The sequence below is a fragment of the Rhynchophorus ferrugineus genome, unplaced genomic scaffold (genome assembly GCF_030347505.1).
Source record: "Rhynchophorus ferrugineus isolate W39M unplaced genomic scaffold, kcgeb_rfMv2 rfM8, whole genome shotgun sequence".
NCBI classification, from domain to species: Eukaryota; Metazoa; Arthropoda; class Insecta; order Coleoptera; family Curculionidae; genus Rhynchophorus; species Rhynchophorus ferrugineus.
In genome coordinates, this window is record NW_027472587.1 from 34,082,449 (window position 1) to 34,108,083 (window position 25,635).

Genomic DNA, 25,635 nt, shown 5'->3' on the forward strand with positions numbered 1-25,635 from the left:
ACACCTAGAATTAATGTATTACTATTATAAGTTATACGAAATATAATTCATAAGTATATTAACATATTTTATTGTGTATTCCGAATATTTGATCTATTTATTTTTATTTATTTATTTCGATCTGAAATTATATAATTAATGTTTAAACTTTGTAGGAAATAATGTTGGAAATTCTGTATATATTGTGTTGGTATAATCGATATAACCTTATGCAGCCCGCAATGCACACAATATTAAATATAATTTATATCATACTATTCATATTATTGTTTTGTACTATTAAATCAGCAAGAGCAAAAGATCTTATATCCTGAATAAATTATCGATATTTTTGGAAAATTTTGTCGGTTTGCTCAAAATCAAATTACAGAAATAAAAAATATCTTCTTACAATATCGATCGATATTTCTGAGAGAACCTTACTAATTGAATCCAGAATTTAGTATAACCTAAAAACATGTTTAGTTTATCCCGATGTTAATGTTTACGAGTCTTCTTAATATATTTATTGAATATGGCTAATCGTACGGTTAAAGATGCGAAATCTATACATGGAACAAATCCCCAGTATTTGGTAGAAAAAATTATTCGCTCTCGTATTTACGACTCTAAATATTGGAAAGAAGAATGCTTTGCTCTTACCGCAGAGCTTTTGGTTGACAAAGCTATGGAATTACGGTTTATTGGCGGAGTTTACGGTGGTAATATTAAACCAACTCCATTCTTATGCCTTACTTTAAAAATGTTACAAATCCAACCTGAAAAGGATATAGTAGTTGAATTCATCAAAAATGAAGAGTTCAAATATGTAAGAGCATTAGGCGCCTATTATATGAGACTCACTGGATCTTCACTTGATTGCTACAAGTATTTAGAACCACTTTATAATGACAACAGGAAATTGAGAAGACAAAACCGGGATGCAAAATTTGAATTAATTCATATGGATGAATTTATTGATGAGTTATTACGAGAAGAAAGAGTAAGTAAATTTTCTAGAGAACTTTTATGAATGTGATTATGAGTGAAATATTTCAGGTGTGTGATATAATATTACCACGAATTCAAAACCGGCATATTTTAGAAGAAAATAATGAGATTGAGGCAAAAGTTTCGGCATTAGAGGAAGATTTAGATGAGGACATCGAAGTAGAAGAGCTAGATGTAACTAAATATCAGATAGAAGAGGTACCTAAAGAAAAAGAGAAAAAAAGTAGGAAACGCGATAGAAGCAGATCGAGAGATCGCCATAGGAGCCGTAGTAGGGACCGTGATAGACATAAAAAGGAAAAGGAGAAAGATAGACGAGATAGGGATAAAGATAGAGAACGCGAGAAAGAGCGGGACAGAGAGCGAGAACGCGATAAAGATCGAGAACGCGACAGAGATCGAGAACGGGATAGAGATCGGGATAAAAGGGATAAGGACCGTGATCGTAGAAGAAAGGACGATGATAGGAAACGCAGATAATATAAAACATTTGAACTTTTTTTTATACATATGTATTGTACTGTGTAATTTGACATCATATGTTAAAATATATGAAATAAGAAACAATATTTTGAATTAAAATTTATTCATAAATTTTTCTTTCTGTTAAATTACTTCTTTTTATTACAATATTTTTCTGGGTCTCTAGTTTATGTCCCTTTAAATTAGTCCAAATAGGTTTTGCTGTTGGTTTTCTCTTTGGAACTTAAATTAATATACTGTATATTGTAACTGACATAATAAATTCATTTTGATATATTTGTTATACTTACACATGTTCCAGGAAAGGTATATTGGTTCAACTGCATTGAAAGCCGATATATCCTCCAACAATTTACATTTTGATTCTTTAATTATAGATGCTGAGACTGTTTTTTGTAGGGTTGTTGGATAATTGTTTGGAAGTCCTGAAAATCAGAATAATTAGCAAAGCTTACTAGATGTTTATGAGTGCTACCTGATATGACATCTGCAATATTTATTTTTGGTTTTGTACCAAACAATAATTTTCCCTCTTCAAAACGTTTAATAAAATTACGACTTATTTCAGATATATTTTTATTATCCAATATTTCTATCAATGACAACCAGTTACTTTGATATTGAAATTAATTTGAAACATACCTAGGTGATAAGCATTGGTTATGACATCTTCTTTATAACGGTGCTTTTTTGTCACTGGGTTGCCTAAAAACTTTACTTCTTTTAAATAATACAAGTTTCTTAAAGTTTCTGTAATATCCTTAATATCGTTTAAATCATTTCGAGAAGCATCCAGTGTTGTTAACAGTTTTAATGGTGACAGAAAGCTGATGGATTCTAACTTATTGTTGGCAATGTTAAGAACTTTGAGTGAATTCTAAAATTAATTTTGCTTAAAATGTAGTTTTAGAATAATTAATACTAATATACTGACTGATATGATGGAAACTGTTCTAGGATCAAAACAAAGGGGAATGTTATCTACTAAATTTTGCTTCTCTATGTGAAGTTCTTCCAATTCTTTTAGATCTTCGAGTCCTTCCAGCACACTTATATTATTTTTACTTAAGTAAAGTTTCTTCAGTTGCTTTAATCTCCCCAGATTTTCAATTCTTCCAATTTTATTATTTTGCAGATACAGTTTTTTAAGACTAATTAAATCATCCAAATTTTCAATTATAGCGATGTCATTATTGTACATATAAAGTGTTTCGATATCGTGGCCGTTGGAAAAACTGGGCTGCGAGAATAGTCCCTATTCATTTAAAATTATGCATTTTCTTTACTCACGATTTTAACAAGGTGTTTATCCTGCATATAAAGATGAGTTACTCTATCGAATATTGTAGACTTTTTTTGTAGTACTTGTCTATCCACATTTTTGTTTTTGTTCTTACTCTTGGACATTGTAATAACGACTCAATTACCTTAAATGCCACTGTATTTGTCGTTTTGTTTTTCACTCAAATCACTAAGTTTAATTCGTTACTTAGCAACAATAATGAATCTATAATACGTGGCTTCCTATGTTTGTGTTCGCAAACTCGCAACGTTATCTAGTCGAAGGACAAACTTTTATCGATTATTTTATATTAACGGAAGGGTGTTCTAATGCAAACTATATTCTCAACATTTTAGGTTGATATTTGATTTATCATAGTGACGTTTCCATGGTAATCCATTATTAAAACAAACAATATGATTATTTTAATTTTAATATTTTACACATTTATTGGCGGTAGTAATCTGAAATTAACTTTTTTTTCATTGTGTATTTAACTCCGCGGTTGTAATAAATAAAACTTTTATCATTAAGTCAAAAGCGATTTATTAACACACAAATTAGACTACCTGTACAAATTAGGATTTCATATACATAGTTCTGTCATTTCTATATAACAATGTGAATTTTACAATGGACCATTTAGAACCCTACAATATTGCTGTAGTAAAAAAAGAATAGAATGAGTATTTAGACCAAGAATTCATATAATACGGTGGATATTACTAAATAATCCATGCAAAATATTGCTTAAAACATTATAACCTTAACCATAGAAATACGTCTGAGGAATTAAACACAACTATACTAAGGATATTGAAAGAAACGACTGGCTGATAAGCATGTCGAGTTATAAAAAGATACATATCTTTTTTACTGTACTTAGCATTGTAGTAATCAGCTACATGAAAAGTGTAGACATTACCCTGTATCAGTGAAACTAAGTCGAAAATCAATTCGATAATAAATGTGTTCTTGATCTAAAAATAATCGAAAAATTAACAGTGTTTGTAATTTTGGATTTGACAGTTGTACTTTGAATAATAATATCTAAACATTTCGGATAAAAAGGACAAAATTCGTTGTAATAGAAACATAGCTAATGATCAAATGATTTAGTTACTAATATTTGAAATATGATATGTTATGCGTATTGCTTTTAGAATGAAAGGCTTTTTAACTAATAGAATTTAATGATTTTGTGAGCATCAACAATATTAACTAAACTAGGATTATTATTAGTGAAAATTATTAAGTTGTTTTAATTTTTGAGGTAAATTGTTTAGATAGTTTGTTGTGCTATGCACTTTATATCTAGCGATTTTATAAATATTCGTGAGATTATTTCGTATATTGATCTATTCGGATAAGATTCAAAATTTATGGAATAAAAAATTAAATTTAGTTATACAACTACTGCTAATTTTTCTTTGGGTGAATGCACAGCTTAAATGAAACGTGAATACAAAGAAATACAAAAAGCTTAAATAGTAGAAGTTACTATCTACAAGATCTAACACAAATCTTATAAATAACAAGCAACAAGCACCTGACAAAAAATATTTGATACCTTCATATTTTACTAAACTCATTAAATATTTTCTTTCTTTTGATTATAGCTTTTTATTTCAAAATTGACAAAAATCGTTTGAAAGTAATTAAATTATTTTCTGTCAGTTGTTTTTGCTATTATTATAAGTAATTTGTAGACATATCGTTACATTTAACTAGTTATATATCTTATCTAACTTTTAGTCATCCTTGGGATTGAAGTGTTTTTTTTATGGGATCATTTTTTGAATAAAGATTGTTTAGACGTACTGTTATTATTATATTTTGGTTTGTAATCTTAGGTATCGGTTTTCAAAGATGACTAATAGAGATAATTTGTTATAGATTCTAAAATTATGGTGTTCTAAAGATTTCCATTTTGACATTTTCATATACTGATTATAAACTTGTGCACATCCCAATAATGGCAGTATTCAAGCGTCAGGTAGCAGTATCATATCCGAACCTAATGAGGAAACATCGACGTAATCAGCGGGCTATTTCGAAAAAATTGAAGATGATAATAATAGGAAACACCATAGATTTAGATTATAAAAACAGTTTATATTAAGTCAGCCTTATTTTTAACTTTTTTAAGATCACACATTTAGTACATACAGATTAGATGTTGATTGATTTTGTGTTCGTTCAAGTGAAGTTCTGAATCTAGTGGCTTGTTTGTCGTTACGATAGTATGTACTGTTTTATACAATAAAATCGAAATGTTTTATGTTTCGTGGTTCATATTTGATTATATTGTGACTAACTATATTCCTTCCAATACAACATATAGTGCGCGTTATCAACACCAGCGAATGTTTTGTTTAATTTTTTTACTAAATATTCCGAACATGTTGCCAAATCGGTCTAAAAATTCGATTTGTATTAGTACTGGTTGACACCGTTGTCATATGTTAATGTAAATGTAATAAAACAACTTTAAGCTAAAAATTATAGTGGCTTTTTAATTAACTGTAGTTTAAGTCCTTCAATAAATATGCATTAGATGTACTATAATGTTAAAATGATTTATAATAACATTATTTATGTTTCATTATTTTATTCAAATTAGTAATTTGTTTTCAGAGTCAAAATAAACGAAAACTTTAATTTGTTGGGGCAATGTTGAATTATAAATTTTGATGACATGCATTGGCTGTTTTATTGGAAAGACTAGATTAATAAATATATAGTTACAGTTGATGGTGTGCTAAACATAGCGTTTGGTAATATGTATTAATATGTTGGTCCCATCTAAAATTGTCTCAAAACATTCCAGATATATTACCGTTAAAACAATTCACATGACGTAACAAACAATTAAGCCTCATCGAGAAGGAAGTCGTTAAATATATTGTTGGTTAGGAATCCAATACTCTCAAATGTTATGTCGTCATGAGTTTAATAATACAAATGAAGCCTTTTAAATTATTTTTGGAGGTCGTTTTGTCAGTTAAGCTTCACATTCGCATTTGTAACAATAATATTAGTTCTAATATTGACTACATTTTCCCAAAAACAGTTCGTTTTTCATAATTTTATTACTAATAGTAAAAATGCCGTACGGTACAGCCTGTTTCTTTCGTTTTGTGGGTGAACCATTATCTAATTTGTAAGTTCAGGCAAGTTATTTTGCGTTTAAGAAAATGTCGTAAACTTAATATTGGGTTATTTAAAAGGCATCAACCATATTTGGTTATATTGTGAGTTAGCCTAACCTATTAACTGACTGGTTTTAACTGGTTTTAACGTCTGTCGTGTCTGTCATAGTTGTCATATACTTTACTGGGCTTACAGATTTGTTTGTTTATGGTTTTTTATTTGGTTTTATTGGAGATACATTTAATTGTGAGCGTGTTGCCTCAGAATTAGTTATTTTTAGTGTATTGAGATATTTTTGTGTAGTTAATAGATTCGGCAACAAGTTAGAATTAAAAAAATCCTGTTGTTAGGTAAGTTAGTAAGATGGTGCAATTTTCAGCAAGTTAAATGATAAAATATCTAAAACACTCTTGACGTTTTACCATGAGAAATAACCTATCAAGCGCAGATTTATGTGATTTTTAGGCTACACGTTTCAAAATAACACAACTTTTTACCTTAACATTTTTGTACGAAAATTCCTTATCCCAATATTAATAGTGTATATTTAAATGTATGTATGAATTCTGTCATTCACTCGAGTCTTAGTCTTTCATTGCACACCGAGATGTTTCGATACGATAATACGTTATAAAAACTACTGTTAGATACATACCATAGTTTCATTTACTACGTGCAAACACATTAGAAATAGACGGAGTACTTTTCTTAGATACGTTTTTGATTGATATCACTTCAAGAAAGTGAGGCACTGTTACTCCTGTGTTGAGAATCTAACGCACGTCGATTATAGATCATGTACAGACGTGAACGAAAAAGTAATCTAAACTAACGCCGTCACCATCGTATCGAAACTTTCGACGTGCCTCGCGTATTTCTAAATTGATCATTACAATTACATCTTTACAAATTCTTAAGTTCAAACTTCGCACTCTCCAATATTATGCCGTATAGCAGACTGATTGATGACGCCTAAGTGGTAGTCTGCGTTTATCACTAAGTCGGCTATGCAGCCTCGGATTCCGGATCGGTATCCTGTCACCGGACCTATTAGGCGATGGAGCATCCCCCCTATAAACAGTCCTTCCACGTCGGGCGGTCCGAACGGTTTGTTTGGAGGTCGAATCTGAACGGATTGCTGGGTTATGGCGGGTCCGTTATCGACTATCAGTAGGCCAGTTGATCCGTCCCTAAAACAATAGACGAACGATATAGGTTTCAGACCTCTATTGTAATTTCCGCGTTAAATATGGAAATTGCTAAATGTTTTAAATTTAAACTGAGAAAATTCGAGCTAACAGGTCAGTTGAAAAGTCATAGTAAAATACATATTTATGGCAAAATTAGTTTATTTTATTCAACATAGTTCCCTTTAAGGGTGATACACTGATTATAGCGAACCTCCAACTTTTCGATACGATATTTGTAGTACGATTTGTCCTTTGCTTCAAAGTAGACCTCAGTTTCGGCGATCACCTTTTCATTCGACGAAAATCTCTTACCAGCGAGCATTTGAGATCTGAGAACAGGAAATAGTCGCTGGGAGCCAGATCTGGAGAATTTGGTGGATGAGGAAGCAACTCGAAGCCCAATTCATGAATTTTTGCCATAGCTTTCACTGACTTGTGATACGGTGCATTTTCTTGGTGAGTTCTGCACTTTCTTGTTCTTCAAATGCGGCCCTTTTTCGACGATTTCTTTCTTCAAACGGTCCAATAACGCAGTGTAATAGTCGCTGTTGATGGTCCTTCCTTTTTCAAGGTAGCCAATGAAACTTATTCCATGCGCATTCCAAAATACAGACGCCATAACCTTGCCAGCCGACTGTTCTGTTTTCCCACGCTTTGGACCGGGTTCATCGTGTGCAATCCACTCGGATGACTGTCGATTGGACTTCGGAGTGAAATGATGAAGCCATGTTTCATCCATTGTCACATATCGACGCAAAAACTCGGGTTTATTACGCTTGATCATCTTTAAACACTGCTCCGAATCATCAACTCGTCGTTGATTTTGGTCAAAAGTGAGCTCGCGCGGCACCCATTTTGCAGAGGGCTTTCTCATACTCAATTATTCCTGAATGATATGATGTACACGTGCAGTAGATATCTATAGAGTGTTTGCTATTTCATTCAATTTCAATTTACGGTCATTTAAAATCATTTTGTCACCTCTTTTGGGCGTTCGCTGCGTTCACCGTCTTCGGTGCTCATTTCACCACGTCTAAACTTAGCATATCAATTCTTGATGGTTGATTTTCCTGGGGCAGTGTCCGGAAACTCGGCATCAAGTCAAGTTTTTTCCATTTTATCCATTTTTTTTACAATAACAAAAGTTGCTTCACTCAAAATGCTATAATTCACAAACTAATGATCCGACAGCTCTCAAATTTATACACGCATCTTTTGAGGGTTGGAGCTAACTTAAAAACATATGGATTTAATTCTAGTAGCGCCATCTATGCGTCAGGCCGGGGACTTTTCAATTGACCTGTTATGAATCGGTGGTGCAATATAATTTCTCGTATTTTTTTTTTCGATTGGTAATTTTGAGGCACTTCAATTAATTAGGTCTTTAAAACTAAAACTGCTTTAACTTCTAAAGTAGTAAATATATGTTGAAGGTTGGAAACATATCGATTGCTCGATAGGTATATTTTTAAAAGAATATCGAAAAGCAAACAAAGTCTTAGGTTTGGTATTTATGTCGATGTATCGAAAAATATCGATATTAAATTAAAAAGAAACATGTTAAAAAAATCGGTATTTTTAAAATTTAGTTTTCGGAAAAAATATCGATATTTTCTATATATATTTTACCATGTGATTGAAAGAAAATCATTGGTTTGTAAAATGTATCGTTTTGTTGTAAATATATCATCTTTTATACCTTGTCGATATTTCAAAAAGTATCTGGATATTTTGATATATATTTCGTTATTGATTAACTACTACAGACGAGCAAATAAAAATTAGAAAAATATATATCGATATACGAGTATTTTCAAATATTTCAATACTGTATCGATCAAATGACCTCAACTAGAAAGTAATCACACATGACAATTGTTGATATGAGATTTTTTGATATTCGGGTACAGTATGACTAAATGACCACTGCTTTGTGGAATTGCTTAAAAGGACTTTCTTTGTTTTTGGTGTTTCTTTTGTACTAGCTGTCATTAATGTCACCAACACTATATTTAGATTCCTTTTGTAGGCTAAAGTAGAGAACATTTAAAAAATGCAATCTGCAAAGGTTATATAATCTATTAAAAATGTTAGTATTAGGTGCTTTCATGTATTTAAAAATTTTGTAAATATAAAATTAACCTAAAAATCACTTCCTAACCGTAACTCTCGTAAACAACCAGGCGTGGCTGTGAAATCTGTCAAGCGTAAGAGCGATTCTGACCAATCAACACACACGCTGGGGTCTTTTTACTGTCCTCTATCGTCATTTTACCAGAAAGATGGGAAAAAGTTGCAGAAAATGATGGAGTATATAATGATTTATATATATATATATATATATATATATATATATATATATATATATATATATATTGTACCAATTGATCATAATAACATTTATATAACATACAAGTTCAGATAAATAAAATTAATATCTGTGGTGATTATTTATACATTTTATACGAAAGTCACTAAGATAGTGTCTTTTTTTTCTGTTTCTGTGGATCGTTACTGCTACTGCATTAAATTCAACGATTTAAATTCGATTGATTCGCAAACTTGAGTTAACACACGACTGGATACTATCGAATGGGGGCAAGAGTTATGACTGATGGATGATGCAGCGATGGATGAGGTCGTTTCAGCCCGGAAAAGGGGGGAGGTTAGCGGTGACGCGGTGCTAAGCTCCCAGCATGTTCACCAGATCGCGAACAAGCGTGTTTTCAGAAGAACTTGGATTGAGTTGTTGTTTGTGGAATGATTGAGATATGAGGTGCTTGATTTCTGGAGTGTCACTTTCCCTATGAATTTGATTATGTCTGACAAAACCATGGAGCATTTGAGATTCCCCTGAGTAGCTCATTTTGGAAAACTTGCAGACGTTTCGCCTAGTTGGGTGTTGTTGCGACAAAAATTTAATTATTTATATTTGGAGCAGTCGTCTAAATTTAAGTTTACGTTAATTGTAGAATTCTTTCGGTTGAATTGTAAACTTGTCTAATTTATTAGATCTTCGCATTGTATTGAACGTCTGGTGAAATTGGCCAACCAAAAAATGTACCGAGTAAAGAGAATATACGTGTTCAACAAAGAGGAATCCCATCGGCTCGTTGACGACCGGTTCGGATAACGGGGGTCACGTACCGGGGCTAGACGAAACGTATCAGAAGTTAGACCAGGTAGAGGGCTCCTTATGGTGTTTATAACCATAAATATCAAGAAGACCCGAAATCGTAGAATTTTCGGGAATTCCTTAAGAGTCCGAAACGTACATGTTTTATCAGCGTCAGAAGTTCCTAGCTGGAAGAGTGTTTCCCACTCCGATATTGTCAGCGAATCCGGGTATAGAAAACGGTTTCTTGGACCAGCCTTGACCACCATTGCCAAGAACCCGAGCGAGGAGCTTGAGTGATCAAACATTGTGCATGGATAACGAGGGATAGAGTTGAAATGAGAAGAAGAAAGTAGTATTGAGAGAGTGCTGTTGAGTATGGAGAAGAATAGAGTATTGAATTGATTGAAGAAGATATTGGATTGATTGAAGAAAGTATTGAGTTGAATGGATTGAAGAAAGTATTGAGTTGATTTGATTGAGGAAAGAATTGAAATAAGCATTAAGTTAAGAAATCATTGAAATAAGAATTGTTAAAAGTATTAAGCATTGAAGAGAGTAATGTTAACCCCAACCAAAACAGTAGAATTCCTGTCTATAATAGCCAAGCCCAGACCAGTTCTCAGTAAGTACATTCGATGTGAACCATAATCCTATTCCCATAAGGTATTAATTAATATCTTTAAATATATATATATATATATATATATATATATATATATATATATATATATATATATATATATATATATATCTATTAATATTATTATTAATTAAACAACTTGTCTTTGGGTATTAATGTACTCAACGAAGAGAGGAAATAAATTGTTTTTAATTTACAACCTTGTTTTCTCTCCCGCATCTCAACAGATGTAATAAACTTGAAGTAGAGCCCTAAGATAGTTCGAGGACATTACACCTTAATATGCATTCGATTTCCATATTTAAATTCCGGGCGATAAAAGCGGGTCCAGATGCTTACGAACCGATTCCAACCCGGGGGACGAATAATTTATTAGGCCATTAATTATTTCGCACCTATTATAAAACTAAATGACTATTTTCGCGTACCTGACGGCTTTAACGCGATGCCACAATCCGTCGTGCACCGTGCTTGAATTATGCACGACCAGCATCTCTTCTTCTCTGTACCTCGAGCTGAATCTCAGTTCGAGCGCGCCCCTTCGCAATCCCAACGAGACGAAACCGCTGCCGGTGAACGCCCACAAGAGCAGTCCGGATTCGGAGCTCGACTTGAATCTGACGTTAATGTCGAGCGGATCCGTGGAGATGGCCTCCATTGTGGTCGCGTCCTTTAGGTGGAAGAAGCTGTCGGTGCCGCGGAATGAGGGCGGGCCTCTGGAGCACAGGTGGTCTCGGTAGCCGGGTTTGCACCTGAAAATAATTAAAAATAACATTTTTCATTAGTCTTAGTGGTTCCACAATTTGCCCAAGAGGCAGTAAGCATTTCTTATTTTTATATTATATATATAAATTAATTAATAGTTAATTAATTAGTCTTATTCTAAGACTTATTCTTATGCCCATGTAATTAGATCAGGTGATGTTAAATGTTTTAGTCTACGTACTTCACTATTACGTCTCACATTTAGCTGATTAGCGAGTACATTGCGATGTACTAACACTCTTTCAAAGTATTTCACGCAAACACGTTGAATTACACTCGTTATAGGTTCTAGAGGAATATCGCGTTGTATCACTTCGTTCGAAATACCAACAATGGCACGCAATACTTTATTTTGGAACCGTTGAATGATGAATTAATCCAAGTACAAATAAAATGTAGTAATAAATTAATTTAGGATTAAGATTGTACTAAGCGTATCTAATAAAGATTTTATGTATATATAACTACAAGTGATACAAATATTAAGGCACATAGCAAATAATCAACAAAATGAATGACGAAGCACCAGAATATCGAACTGGAATTTAAACGATTCTCCTAAAACAAATTAAATAAATCAGTACACTACCTGCAGGTAAAATAATCCATCTCGGGGATGCACTCTCCATCTTCTCCGCAAGGGCGAGCCACGCAGGGATGAGGGCAGTTATCCACGTTAGCGCCGCCGAGAGCCTCGGCCAGGATCGCCACCGAACGTCCATTTATCTGAACCTGAAAAGTGATAGCGTTGTAAATTTAGACCGTCTCTATATTTCACTTAAATCGCGGAAAGGCTTATTTGGCTCCTTCGACTGCGGACCGTTTGTCTCATTTTACGTCCCGAGGTGGATGGCCGGGCGATAAGTATCAATAAAAGTGGCCAGAAAATATTTGTTAAGTTATTTATCCTTAACATCTTAACAGGTCAATTGAAAAGTCCTCCGCCTGACACATAGATGGCGCTATTGTAATTAAATCAACTCACTCAATCATTCACTCGAAATTAAATAATAATTTTGAGTGAATCAACTGTTGTTATTGTGAAAAAAATGGATAAAAAGGAATTTCGCGTATTGATAGAATATTACTTTGTGAAGAGAAAAAATATAGTTGAAGCAAAAACTTACAAGCTCCAGGAAAATCAACCATCAAGGATTGGTATGTCAAGTTTAGATGTGGTGAAATGAGCACCGAAGACGGTGAACGTAATGGATGCCCAAAAGAGGTTGTTACCGACAAAAAAATTTAAAAATGACTGTAAATTGAAATTGAATGAAATAGCAGACACTCTAAAGATATCAACTGAACGTATGCATCATATCATTCACGTTGTATTCACGGGTATGAGAAAGCTCTGTGCAAAGTGGGTGCCGCGCGAGATCACTTTTGACCAAAAACAACGATGAGTTGATGATTCCGAGCAGTGTTTGAAGATGATCAAGCGTAATAAACCCGAGCTTTTGCATCGATATGTGACATGGCTCCATCCTTTCACTCCGAAGTCCAATCGACAGTCATCCGAATGGACTGCGCATGATGAACCCTCTCCAAAGCGTGGGAAAACGCAACAGTCGTCTAGCAAGATTGTGGCGTCTGTATTTTGGGATGCCCATGGAAAAATTTTCATTGACTACCTTGAACAAGGAAGGACCATCAACAGCGACTTTTACATAACGTTATTGGACCGTTTGAAGGACGAAATCGCCTAAAAACGGACGCATTTAAAGAAAAAGAAAGTGCTGCTTCACCAAGATAATGCAACGTGTGGCAAGTCAGTGAACACGATGGCAAAAGTCCATGAATTGGGCTTCGAATTGCTTCCTCATCCACCTATTCTCCAGATCTGGCCCCCAGCGACTATTTTCTGTTCTCAGATCTCAAAAGAAATTTCGTTGGGAACAGATTTCCGGCGAATGAATAGGTGACACCCGAAACTGATGACTATTTTTAAGCAAAGGACAAATCGTACTACAAAAATGGTATCGAAAAGTTGGAGGGTCGCTATAATCAGTGTATCACCCTTGAAGGGAGTTATGTTGAATAAAAAACAAATTTTGCCAAAAAATTGTTTTACTATGGTAGGCCATGGACTTCTCAGTTGACCTGTTACACAATATTATCTATTTAATTTTACTGATTAATTTTGACACTTGGCGATGAATGCTGGCTAGGGAAAATGTTAATATATTCTGATGTTTCTCAAATCAAAACTGCATCTTTTTGGCCGTGTGTACGGGCGTATTGTCATTTAGGAGTATGAAAGTGTTTGGCAGCTATATATATTGAGGATGTCGAGATATTCATTAGAAGTAGTTCATTCAATGATGTGAATGAGAGGACCAGCTCAATAGCTCCCCAATAACATCATCACTTCACCGATTGCTTGTTTTAACTGTCGAAGAATGAAGCGTGTGTGCGTACTGATTTAACCTACCTGGCTTGGCATCTAAACTTGGCAATATTAAAATAAATAAATGGAAGAACGGTCAAAGAAGAAATCAAAGTATTCAGCGGAAAATTTTAAGCCAGCATGTATAGCCCTCCATGAATTAAAGGTGTAAATTGAGTGATAGGTTGTTGTATGAAGAAGAATGATGGAGAAGTAATTTTGAAACTGTTAATGCCCAGGATAATATATTTGATATATAATTGAATCAAAACGTTTAAATGAATATTATTATTATATTGATAAAAAGAAATCATTTAAATTATTGTGAAATAATTTGTCATTATAAAATATCGAAACTATACTTAGATTTCTATGTTTTATTGTTCATATGGTATTACGTCACTTTTGTCCAGGTATATTATTAAAAACAGATTTAGAATACAGCACTTTAGATGTTATTTAATTTAATACAAGTGCTATTGGAACACATTGCTTATTAAAAAGACATTAGTGCTGAAGTATAACAAGAAATATATAATGGGGTATAAATAATCACCTTGATGTTGACATTGATTGCTATTCGCTCAATATACTCTATTTATTTCATACTTTATTCAATTTTTGGTACAATTACCATAAATTATTAAACACATTCTTTTATTTAATTGTATGTAATTTAAATAATGGTATAAACCACCAATGATATATGTTTTTAACATTTAGCTTAAATTACACTATATTTATCTGAAGTTTATTTCCGTAACTTTAACATAGGAGTTCTGTAGTCTATGTTACAGTAAATGAGGGTATTAGTTTGTGCGCCAGAAATTACACTTATATATAAATATGCAAAAGCTATGCCGAAGTTTTAGGTTGTTTCGTTGGAGTCTTTATCAGCAGCGTGCAGCATCCCAGGAATTGTTAGAAGTTTTAACTACAATATGTTTTTACAGAAATTTTTGACTTGTATCTTTATGTAAGTTATAAAATGTGAAAAATGTGAATTATGGAATTAAAATATATACACAGAGAATGGATTAAATATTTACTCATTAATTAATCTTTTGGGATATGTTTGTAGAGTGGTTGAACAGTTTCCAACGGAATGCTTTGATATTCTTGCGATAAAAATATTTTAAATAATATAACCCAAAGGTTATTATAGTCTATTCAAGGTTTTTTTTGTACATACGTCATCGAGATATTTAATGTATTGCCTGCCGCAATTTGTAAATTCGTTTTAGAATCATACAATACTTTCATTCTCATTTTATTCTAGTTAAAAGAGATACAATGCTGTTTGATTAGTTCGAACGCGTAAACGAATGGGCCTGTCAAAGTTGTCCGGTTGTCAGACGTATGCAATATTCTTGAAAGCAATGGTAATAAGAGGTTATAACTCTAACCAATAAACTATTGTGACTCTATAATTAACTGTAGTTTTTTAAATGTACAATAATGTTAAAATTAATTATATTTAACAACATTTTTGTTCAATTATTTTATTTAGATTAGAATTTTGCTGTATGTCAAAGACAAACTTGCGGCAACATTGCGACGTTTTGACGTAACAATTTATATGACTTATCTACAAAATAACGTTGAATAGACTATATCTGTAAAATCTAATAGATGGTAAGGAAACAGGTTATTCGGCTTGGAAAGCCATCAAATACCTACAAATCATATCTACACATTCCAACAATAAGTGACCTACGTGCAATTGGGAACGCAGCAATCCACAAAAAGTGAAAGCAGCATCTAAAAAAAACTTCAAACCAAACCAAAATGATATTGAGCATAATTTGTAGGACATTATGATGATTCTAAAACCTGGAATATCAGAAAATCCAAACTTTTTAAATTAGGTCTTCTATGCTGGCGCCTTTAGGGATAAGCAATTTTCATTGCGTGTTCTAAATGAGTGGATATTTCAGACTGGTACATTGGATCACTCCTGGCAAGATGATAATAGTGTAAAAACAACATAAGTTGATGGAAAAAGATAGATGTTGCAATAAATTCTGGAAAAAGGAATGGTTTTATTCCTGGTGCAGAATTAGTGGTTTCTTTTAAGTCCAAGACTGACTACTATGGAGAAATAAACCATCACTTGTTTTTGCAGTTGTTTGAAAATCAGCTTTTAAAGGACTTGGAGAAGATCCTAATAATTGCACCAACAAACGCTGCAATTAAGGAATGACTTAAAGTATTGTCACTTCGTAAATATGAATGCAATATTTAATAGCATTTTATGTAATTTACTTCTTTAGAAATAAGCCCAAGATGAGATACATGGTAGATCAGATTACTGAACGTTATGGCCACAGATTATTACGTCTTCCTGTTGATAGGGAATCACTGCATATATTAAATCCAATTGAGTTGATATGGGGTATTGTAAAGAATTATTACAATAAACATTCAGGTCGAGAATGATATCCAAATCACAACTGTTTAGATTTCTGAAAAGAAACATTGTCGAAAATAACACATTCGGTTTGGGTGAGCTCGATCACACACATTAAACAAAAAATTGACAAATGGTGGAATCGTGAGCAAGTTTTTTATAGATTGGAAATAAACAGCTTAGTTATTCACTTAAGTGGTGATTCTGAAATTGTTAGTGATTCAATAAAACTTTATGAATGCTGGTTTATGATTCAATGCTGACAATTACCAAGACAGTGTGACAAAAGAGAAAACAACTGAAGGTCGGCATATAATATGTGTAATTTAACTATAGGAAACTGTATTGTAGAGTGTGAAAGGTTTATGTGCATGTGTGTTATTTTTCATAATAAACATGGATGTTTGGTTAAAATGTATGAGGAGAGAAATAATATTAACTGTTTTGCAGATATGGCAAATGCATTAAGGAGAATGCAATGCTTAAATCTAGTTTTATCAAGAAAGATATATACAGGTAGTAACAGAACATACTAAGGACAAATACAGTAATATTAAAATGACTTTACAAGGAAACACTGCATCGAGAGAAACAAGAACTAAGCGTAAAAGATAAATATTCTCCCTAATGAAAGTAAAATACATTACTCAAGATACACAATTGTTAATTAGGTGGATTAGACCTTCAGGGGATACCACCACATAAAATACGTGCCTAGAACTCGAACCCATATTAGAGCCAGAACCTATATTCATGTCGAAAAAATTTCAATGTAAATATAATAAAAAAACTCTAACCCATAAGTTATTATGGATGTATAATTAATAGTAGTTATAAGTTCTTTGATAATATATGAATTTGAAATACTATAATATTGAAATAAATTATATTAGATAACATTTTTGTTTCATTATTTTTTTTAGATTAAAATTTTGTAATATGTTAAAGTCAAAATGTACTAAAACTCAGAGTTGATGCGGTAACATTGCGTCAACAATTCAGATCAGGTGGCTTCACTGATGTTTTTAATAGAATATACCAAGATTTAAATTATTGTAAAAGTAAATTGTACGTGAATTGGCGAGGACTAGTAACAATGTAATAAATAAATTAAAAAAATTATGTTATTACAGTTTGTTATTCTATATTCTATACAATAAAAGGAATATACCATTATTAATTATTAGGCAATTATTTTATGATGATTTATAACACAAGGAAAGTGTATACTTACTTTTTGTATGCATCCGACGAACGCTGATCTGACTCTGACCTGAGGAGACACGACCCCGAAATTAGGAACTCCCCCAAGATAGAGGTTCTGCGGCAACGACAATTGCGTGAAGGCTCCCGGGGCCAGAATTTCCACTGGCAATTGGTTATCTACGGTCAGGATTGCTAAACGACCCGTCCGGGACAGCCTAACCTATCGAGGAAAAAACGGTTCAGACTTCGGAAAAAAATAATGTTATTAGTTGTATACGTTTTATGATAATTGACTTGGACGTAATTCGATAGTTCTTCTATTTCAAGAACGGTTTTTATATATACGAGTATAGCCAATTATTTAACTAGATTATATTTATTACTTGTGTAATATATTAAAAAGTAATGTTCATATTTTTTTATTTGTGTCGTTTACAATATATATATATATATATATATATATATATATATATATATATATATATATATATATACTAGCGACCCGCCCCGGCTTCACACGGGTGCAATGCTGATACTAAATTAAATACACTACAGAAAAAATATGAACGTTGTATATAAAAACATAGCGGCCCGCTCCGACTTTGCACGGGCATAAAATATATATGCCTATGTCACTCAATGAAAACATGATTAAAATCGATCCACTATTTTTGGTTCTTTCATTACTGCCCTTGGCCTGCACGCATTAAATTTGGAGTAAAACAATTCCTCTTCCCCTATACTTACTATGAATATCTCCTGCTATCTTTGGAATATCTAAATTCATACAATTTTTATTACATTACACATTTTTAAACGCAAATTTTAAATTTGTAATATCTCCGAAAATATTTGTTTAATTTACATGCAATAAGGAACCATATTGATCTATATTAATTGTACACTGTATTTAAGGTACTTAATTCGATAAGGATTAATGCCGTATTGCTTAAAATAGCTTCGTATATAAGCCATTTTTTCACGTAAAAAGTAAACAATAAAAATGGTTAATGTGGGTTATCCCTAAAAGATAAACATATACCATCGCGGACTTTTTTGTAGAGCTTTTTATGGTGTACAATACTGTAGTACATTAATTTGATCTAACTCGTAGGGTTAGGCAGCGTTTTTGGTAATTGCTAAATAAGCCTAAAAAATAGGTTAATTTACGACATCACGTTAGAAACCTCTAAAATTAGCAATGTTGCCTTAGTATATTATATATGTATTATACATATAAACCTTCCTCTTGAATCACTCTATCTATTGAAAAAAACCGCATCAAAATCCGTTGCGTAGTTTTAAAGATTTAAGCGCACATAGGGATATAGGGACAGAAAAGGCGACTTTGTTTTATACTATGTAGTGATATAATATATATATATATATATATATATATATATATATATATATATATATATATATATATATATATATATATATATATATATATATTATGCATCAAATGTTCTGGTGAACTTCATGTCACCTATTTTTTTAAATTTTCTCCAACAATAAAAATAGTCACTTGTTGTGTAGTCATCAGGTCATTTTGTCAGTTCTGATGACGACTTTATAGATGTCAGATAGCATCCCATCATAGAGTAATATGGAGTGTTAACTTCATATATATTTTTTCAGAATTGTTTTGCGTGGTCTCAGCAGGAACGCGTTGAGAACATCATTTCGCTGAATTTCATTGGTTAGTTTAAATTACCATTACATACCATGCATTTATAGTGAAAATATTTTATTAGGAAAGCATTTTATTGCTCGACGATTTCATATGCAGCACGTGACTAACCTCTGGCTTTACATTCTACTGACCAATTAAATTTCAAATAAAACCCAAATGTAATTTTTCAAAACCATTTATTAATATAAAATTCCATCTATATACAAATATTATACAATGTTAAATAGCTAAAATTAAGTATATAATGAATTCATATAATGTATATAAATAAAAAATAATGAAATATAAATATATAAATAAACAATAATTAAACACGGATATAAAAATGGCTGCAGTCTTATTCAAAACATAACATATCTCGTGGCAAATTCAATCAAAATTGTCTATAGCTATTTTTCTCTATTTCATATTTCTTTACTGCTATAAATTCAAGTAAGATGTATTAAAGTCTCCATCCTTTTGTTCGCTCATATTGCAAGCAGAGCAGCACAGCTGAAAGTCTGAGTCTGTTAGTATCTGACTTACTTGTTCAACACAAAAATGTATTGAGACCAGATATAATTAGTGTGAAAATTATGGAACGGATAATTAAAACAGTTCAATCTATGTACGTCAGAATGGAGAAAACATACCGTAAAGCAATACTTAGCAGCACAAAATTAAAATGTATGATATATATCACAATTATTGCTGTGCTCTTATCATGGTAAAATCGAGGAGTTAAAAAGACATCTTAAGCATCTATTATTAACAATATAATAAAACAGGCATGATAACATCTTGTCTATAAACTCAACCTCATTTTGTTGGTCTCAAAATTGTGTTATATAATTTTATATTAATGTATTTTATTAACATCCTTGTTGAAAGGGTTAGCTCGGTTAAGAAGCCTTAAGCCAAAATATTAATTATAAGTATCTTGACCAATATACATTTGTAATTTTGTGTCAAGTTAATGAACCTCTTCAAAATTATTAGGTTTTTAATTGACGGCACGTTACAAGCAACTTTTTAAAGGGTAACAACCACCTCACATTTACCTTCAATTTTTTTTGCCATCACACCATTTGGACACATTTTATGTTGTGTGTAATATTTTCAGGATTTCTTCTGTTGTATATAATATGTTGTATCATCTCCTGTAAATAATAATATATATGAACACAAATGGTTTATAAAATAATCGTATACGTACCAGGTAAAAGCAATGCTTAGTCATACTCACATCCTTAATCTAGCTAACCTGGGTTGCTTCTTCCAAGGAAAACTACGTCTGGTTTTTTATTTCCGCACATACGCTGGATACACAACACTTTTGAGGAACAATATAGATTATAATGATAAATAGTAGTTAACCTCTAAATTGGAAAGAAGCGGCAAAAACATCACTTTTATGCGGCTCCCTTCACACTCTGAAATCATAGATAAAGGATGAACGAATTACTTGATTAGTTCTAGAAGAGAGAAGAATCATTGACGGGGAACTTTCTCTTCAGGAGCGGAGACATGAAACATCCAGATCAACTGGGATGGGACCTAATAGAAGGGCCTTAACACCACCAACACTGGCAGACGCAATTTAAGTATATTCTCGCGTCTTACAATCGGTCACTGGAAATTGACCATGAATTCTTTATTAAGGCAGGAATACCATCGTTGTGAATCCAATGTGGTTCGTCACTAACTGTCAGATACATAGTAATTAAGCGCCAAACATATAACTCGCAGGGTTGACTATTCAACGTAGGAGGGACGATGAGCTAGTGCCTTCAGCTAAAGAACCCAGATAAGCTGATGAACTTTTTGACCGCAACAGGATTACTCCCAGATATATAATAATATTGTCCGAAATCCGTAATATAAATATGATATGCACCCACTGCTTGTATAATACGAGAGTCACTAGTATATTTCGAGAATAGGAAAAAAACACATTGTTAAGCTGCGAATATATTTTTATTGTTTTTCAAAGTATTCGCCACGATGATCGATACACTTTTGCATACGCTTAAACCAATTTCAAAGCATTTATTCCATTCCAACATAACTTTCGCACAGCTAAGTCTTCACGTAAAATCGCATATATGCTGGTAGAACTAATGTTTAGGGATACCTCAATCTCACAATAGGTGACATGACGATCTTGCTTAATCATTTCGTACACAGCATCGATGTTTTCTTGCACAACAGCCGATTTTGGACGACCTTCACGAAACTCGCCGGACAGCACACTACGACCACCATTGAATTCACTAAACCAGCGATACATGGTGGTTTTTGATACTTGGAACTTCATCGCCAAAAGTCAAATTAAGTTGATTGATGCAGTCTTGTTGTGATAATCTACGTCGAAAATCGTAAAAAATCGCACGAAAATGTTCACGATTCAGTTCCATTTTTTGCCGAGACGAAACTTTCAACTAAATATAAAATAAACAAATAGCGTCCGTGCGACAATACAATACGACTGAGTACGTATATCGTCAAAAATGTCAAACTTTACGATGAAACCATCAGATGGACTCACATGACAACAGTGTTGTCAATTCCCGAAATATAAATAGTGATCCTCGTATATACTCCACTCGTTAGTTCATACTATTATACAACTGTATAATATCATACACGTACATTTACATATTTTTATATCTTATCTTATCACTATCATGGGCCGTACGAATTTTATTCTATAATACTCATGTACTCATACTTTTACATATTCATACTTATACGTATACTTTTATATCTTTTTACTTATGATCTGGACTTGTCTTATAGGGGAGTGATCGGTCTATAATAAATAAATAAATAAATAAATAAATATATCTTGAGAGACGTTTTTAATATTAGCCAAGGAGTGGTTAAAATTATTTCCCATCCAAATCATTAATATAAAATGACTATAATATAAATGTGTATCAAAATTAGTGAAAAGAGACCTATGTAGCCATTTTATTTTAAATACTAATTGGTTTGAGAAAAATAAATTTAAATTTATCATGTTGTTTAAAGCTTAAAAAAAAAATTAACAAACTCATTTCCATACTATAAATATCACCTCTATTTTCTTTAAATTTGTGTAGCATTTCTTTAATTTTCGAAGTAGAAAAAAGCACAATAAGGTTTTACTGAGTAAATAAATGGGAAATCTTTACATCTAGAATATTCCAGAGATTTCTAACTTTTAAATGCACTGTAGTATAACTTCAATGAATAAGTGACATTTTCGTACTTAAGAATATTACGTTTTAAAAACTGTTCTATAATTCTTAATATACTGTCAAAATGGTTCTACTATCTAATCCCGTTAAATATATTGAGATATATGATTCCCGATCAAGCCTCATTTCGGAACTTTATTAACCATCTTGAAGTTTGACGTGTAAACTGAGTATATATTCTTGGATTATCTAATATTTGCTGCTTATAATTAGGTTTACTTATATTTACCTCGGGATTGTGTTATTTTCTTGGAACGTAATATTTCTCCATTAAAGCTCAACTCAATTAACATTTTGTGGTGTTAATAAAATAAAGTTGTATTATAACGTAGAGGAAACCTATTGACTTCTGTAGTATATTTTAGATTTATTATTTTCTATATGTGAATTTGACGTGTGATATTTGACAAATCGATACTTTATATGGAGAAAATAAGCATAGGGCTAAAATATGTATATAGTCACTAATTTTTGTCTATTTAAAAAATGATACAATGCTGTCTGATATGTTCGAGCATGTAACCGAACCAGTTTGCAAACATTCTTTAAAATATTAGTGACAATACGAGGTAATAAACCGGCAAATGTTACATTCTTACCAGTAAAATGCGTTAGAGAGGGATGTATCTATATCACTATAGCACTATATGTAAAAATTCTCAAGAAAAGTAAAACAATATAATTTTGGACTAATCCAAAAGAAAGTTTCTACATATTTTGATTTCAGTTCTATTCAAGGTTAAATTTATGAAATATATAAAAACGGTAAATAGTTTTTTAAAGATAAACATAATTTAATACAATTTTTTTCAGAGGTAACTGTTAGTATGGACAGTATCCTTAGAAAACAGGATAGTATCATTAGGGATATGTAACTATTTGACGGATATTACTACTATTAGGAAACATCGGATTTAAATAGTATAAAGATAACATACGAGGTCCAAGAGGTCCAATATATTTTCAGAAATTGCTTTTAAGAGAATTCAGTTTTCAATAAAATTAAGGGAGACTTGTTTTTCAATTTGTGTAGAGATATAGCTATTTCAAATTAGAACAATAGCCCTCCTTTGGCAAGACACTAATAAAACAGTGTAAAGACAAAAAAGTTGATGCAAAAAAGTAAAAGTTAGAATAAAATTTCATTAAGTTTTGTAAATCATAACATTTTTTAAATAATTAATTGCAGATATATTGTTTCTAATGCTAGAAATAAGAATCCAACAAAAATATCCCAACAAGTGGTCGGCAAAGGCTGTAATTAGGGAATGGCTTGTAAAACATACAAATTTAGTTCTGAATATACTATGTTAAAGAGTAAAATATTTGGAATTGTTACTTGGTAAATATAAAAGAAGGTGTTTGAGAGTATTTTATGTAAATTACTTTCAGAGTAATATGTAGTAGTATATCTGAAAATAGATGTACAGTAGTTTAGATGTGAACAATATGGACATAGAGGGTAACGTCTTCCTCCTTATCGCTGCATATTCAATAATTTCGCATTTTTGGATGCGAAAAAGAATAGCTACAATAGACAGGTCGAGAAGAATATACAAGCAAGAAGCATCTAGATATGTGGAAAGGATCGTCTACAATAAAACTCTTCGGTTGGGATGAACTTCATCAAATACATAGAAGAAATTGATAAATGGTGAAATTGTAAACTAGTATCAGATTGAAAATTAACAGCTTAGTTATTGACTTGAATACTAACTCAAAATGAAACTTTCTGGATGTGAGATTATGATTCAATGCTGACATTACCAAAACAGAGTGATTAGAATGGAAAGAATTAAAGGTGTGTATATAATTTCTATAGGATAACTGCAGACAGTTGTATTATAGAGTGTGGAAGATTTATGTGCATAGATATGTATGCAATTTTTTCAAACATATTTGAGCATTTGATTAAAATGTATGAGGAGATAATGAATACTAACTAGTTTGAAGATATGGCAAATGCATTAGAGAGAATGCAGTGACTAAATCTAATTTTGTCCAGAAAAATGTACACAGGAAAAAACAGAAGGGACTAAGGAGACATTCAGTGATATCACAATGTTTTGACAAGAAAATATTGCCGCTGTTTAATCAACTGCAGTTCAAGTCCATCAATAATATATACATTAGATGTACTATAATGTTAAAATAAACCCTATTTAATAACATTTTGGGTCATTATTTTATTTACATTAGTGTTGTTATACGACGAAGCTAATATAAACTAAAATGGGTAAAATTTCAACGTTAAATGCGGCAAAATTACACTGTTTTGGCGTCGTAAATTGAAATAACTTAAGTTTACTGCTACATTGGATAGACTACATAATATAGCATAAGATAATAATTTCGATGTTACTCAACCAGCTGACCCAAAAAGATGTACATTTCATAATTTTTCAATTTTACAAGCTCGGCGAACGGCGTCGAAAAACATTTTTCGTCGGACCTCGAACAGGAAGGAAGCGAAATCGATTTCGGGGGGCAAAATGGATCCAGTCCAGTCAGCATTCGACGGTGGTAATTGATAAAATACAAAAGGGTGGCAGGTTAATGGAGGTTAAGAATTTATAGTTAATGGTCTTTAAGCCGGCCGCAATCCGATGTACTGTGCTCGCCAAACCGTTGTGTTTGGTTAGATGGACGTATTACGTCCGGTGTGAAAATGTAAACGAAATAAGTGATATGGGATTATATTAAATTTAATGTAGTCTGGCTTTAGTTGAGAAAATATCTCTAATGTTATGGGTTTTGTGGTGGAAATTGGGTCTAAGAAAAACTGCTCAGTTTTTTTCTGTAATAAGCTCTATATATCCAATTCACTTTTCTCAATTAAATGGTGTTAATACGTGCAAAGATGGATGAAAACAGTTGAAATAACCGATAGCCACAAAACAGTCGAACTGGTTGATAGTAAAAAAAATAGTGGACTCAAACTTACTATTGTAAAAACCGGTTGTAGTGTAAACTTAAAAACATAAAACCATATATTTATATATAAGCATAAATTAGATACATCACTTCAAGGTTAAGGCTAGAACAGCAAAGCCAGAACGGTATGGAAGTCAGTATAAATCTAGTAACGATTA

General features: G+C 32.1%; 3 protein-coding genes across 6 annotated transcripts in view; 1 reads left to right on the forward strand and 2 right to left on the reverse strand.

The window, feature by feature from the left end:
• Positions 1-424: 424 nt before the first annotated feature.
• Prp38 (pre-mRNA processing factor 38) lies at positions 425-1,557 on the forward strand. Its single transcript, XM_076412052.1, has 2 exons — positions 425-982; positions 1,039-1,557. The coding sequence occupies exons 1-2, from the start codon at positions 515-517 to the stop codon at positions 1,468-1,470; spliced, it is 900 nt and encodes a 299-aa protein (XP_076268167.1). The 5' UTR covers positions 425-514; the 3' UTR covers positions 1,471-1,557.
• A 2-nt stretch (positions 1,558-1,559) lies between these two features.
• Positions 1,560-3,018, reverse strand: LOC143201150 (uncharacterized). 4 transcript variants are annotated; one of them, XM_076412041.1, is made up of 7 exons: positions 2,839-3,018; positions 2,764-2,784; positions 2,408-2,713; positions 2,116-2,350; positions 1,949-2,065; positions 1,764-1,898; positions 1,560-1,695 (listed from the first exon to the last, which is right to left on the reverse strand). In XM_076412041.1, exons 1-7 carry the CDS (start codon positions 2,878-2,880, stop codon positions 1,574-1,576), a joined length of 978 nt encoding a protein of 325 aa, XP_076268156.1. In that variant the 5' UTR covers positions 2,881-3,018; the 3' UTR covers positions 1,560-1,573. The 4 variants fall into 4 exon arrangements, with proteins under 4 accessions (XP_076268156.1, XP_076268158.1, XP_076268155.1 ...); XM_076412043.1 differs by having other exon boundaries at positions 1,949-2,005; positions 2,764-3,018; XM_076412040.1 differs by having other exon boundaries at positions 2,764-3,018.
• A 3,680-nt stretch (positions 3,019-6,698) lies between these two features.
• Positions 6,699-25,635, reverse strand: part of LOC143201133 (pikachurin) — a 373,950-nt gene continuing 355,013 nt past the window's right edge. The window contains exons 10-13 of the mRNA XM_076412007.1: positions 17,655-17,846; positions 12,211-12,353; positions 11,285-11,608; positions 6,699-7,098 (exon numbers count right to left, since the gene is read on the reverse strand). Coding sequence (XP_076268122.1) covers positions 6,828-7,098; positions 11,285-11,608; positions 12,211-12,353; positions 17,655-17,846 — 930 coding nt within the window. The 3' untranslated portion in view covers positions 6,699-6,827. The remainder of the gene's footprint in view (positions 7,099-11,284; positions 11,609-12,210; positions 12,354-17,654; positions 17,847-25,635) is intronic.

Bases quoted from the DNA above. Each gene is read 5' to 3' on its own strand.
- Prp38 (XM_076412052.1), top strand. From the start codon at position 515: ATGGCTAATCGTACGGTTAAAGATGCGAAATCTATACATGGAACAAAT. The intron at 983-1,038 runs GTAAGTAAATTT...GAAATATTTCAG, and splicing joins AGTTATTACGAGAAGAAAGA to GTGTGTGATATAATATTACC.
- LOC143201150 (XM_076412040.1), bottom strand. From the start codon at position 2,880: ATGTCCAAGAGTAAGAACAAAAACAAAAATGTGGATAGACAAGTACTA. The intron at 2,351-2,407 runs GTCAGTATATTA...AATTAATTTTAG, and splicing joins GAACAGTTTCCATCATATCA to AATTCACTCAAAGTTCTTAA. The intron at 1,696-1,763 runs GTAAGTATAACA...TATTAATTTAAG, and splicing joins ATACCTTTCCTGGAACATGT to TTCCAAAGAGAAAACCAACA.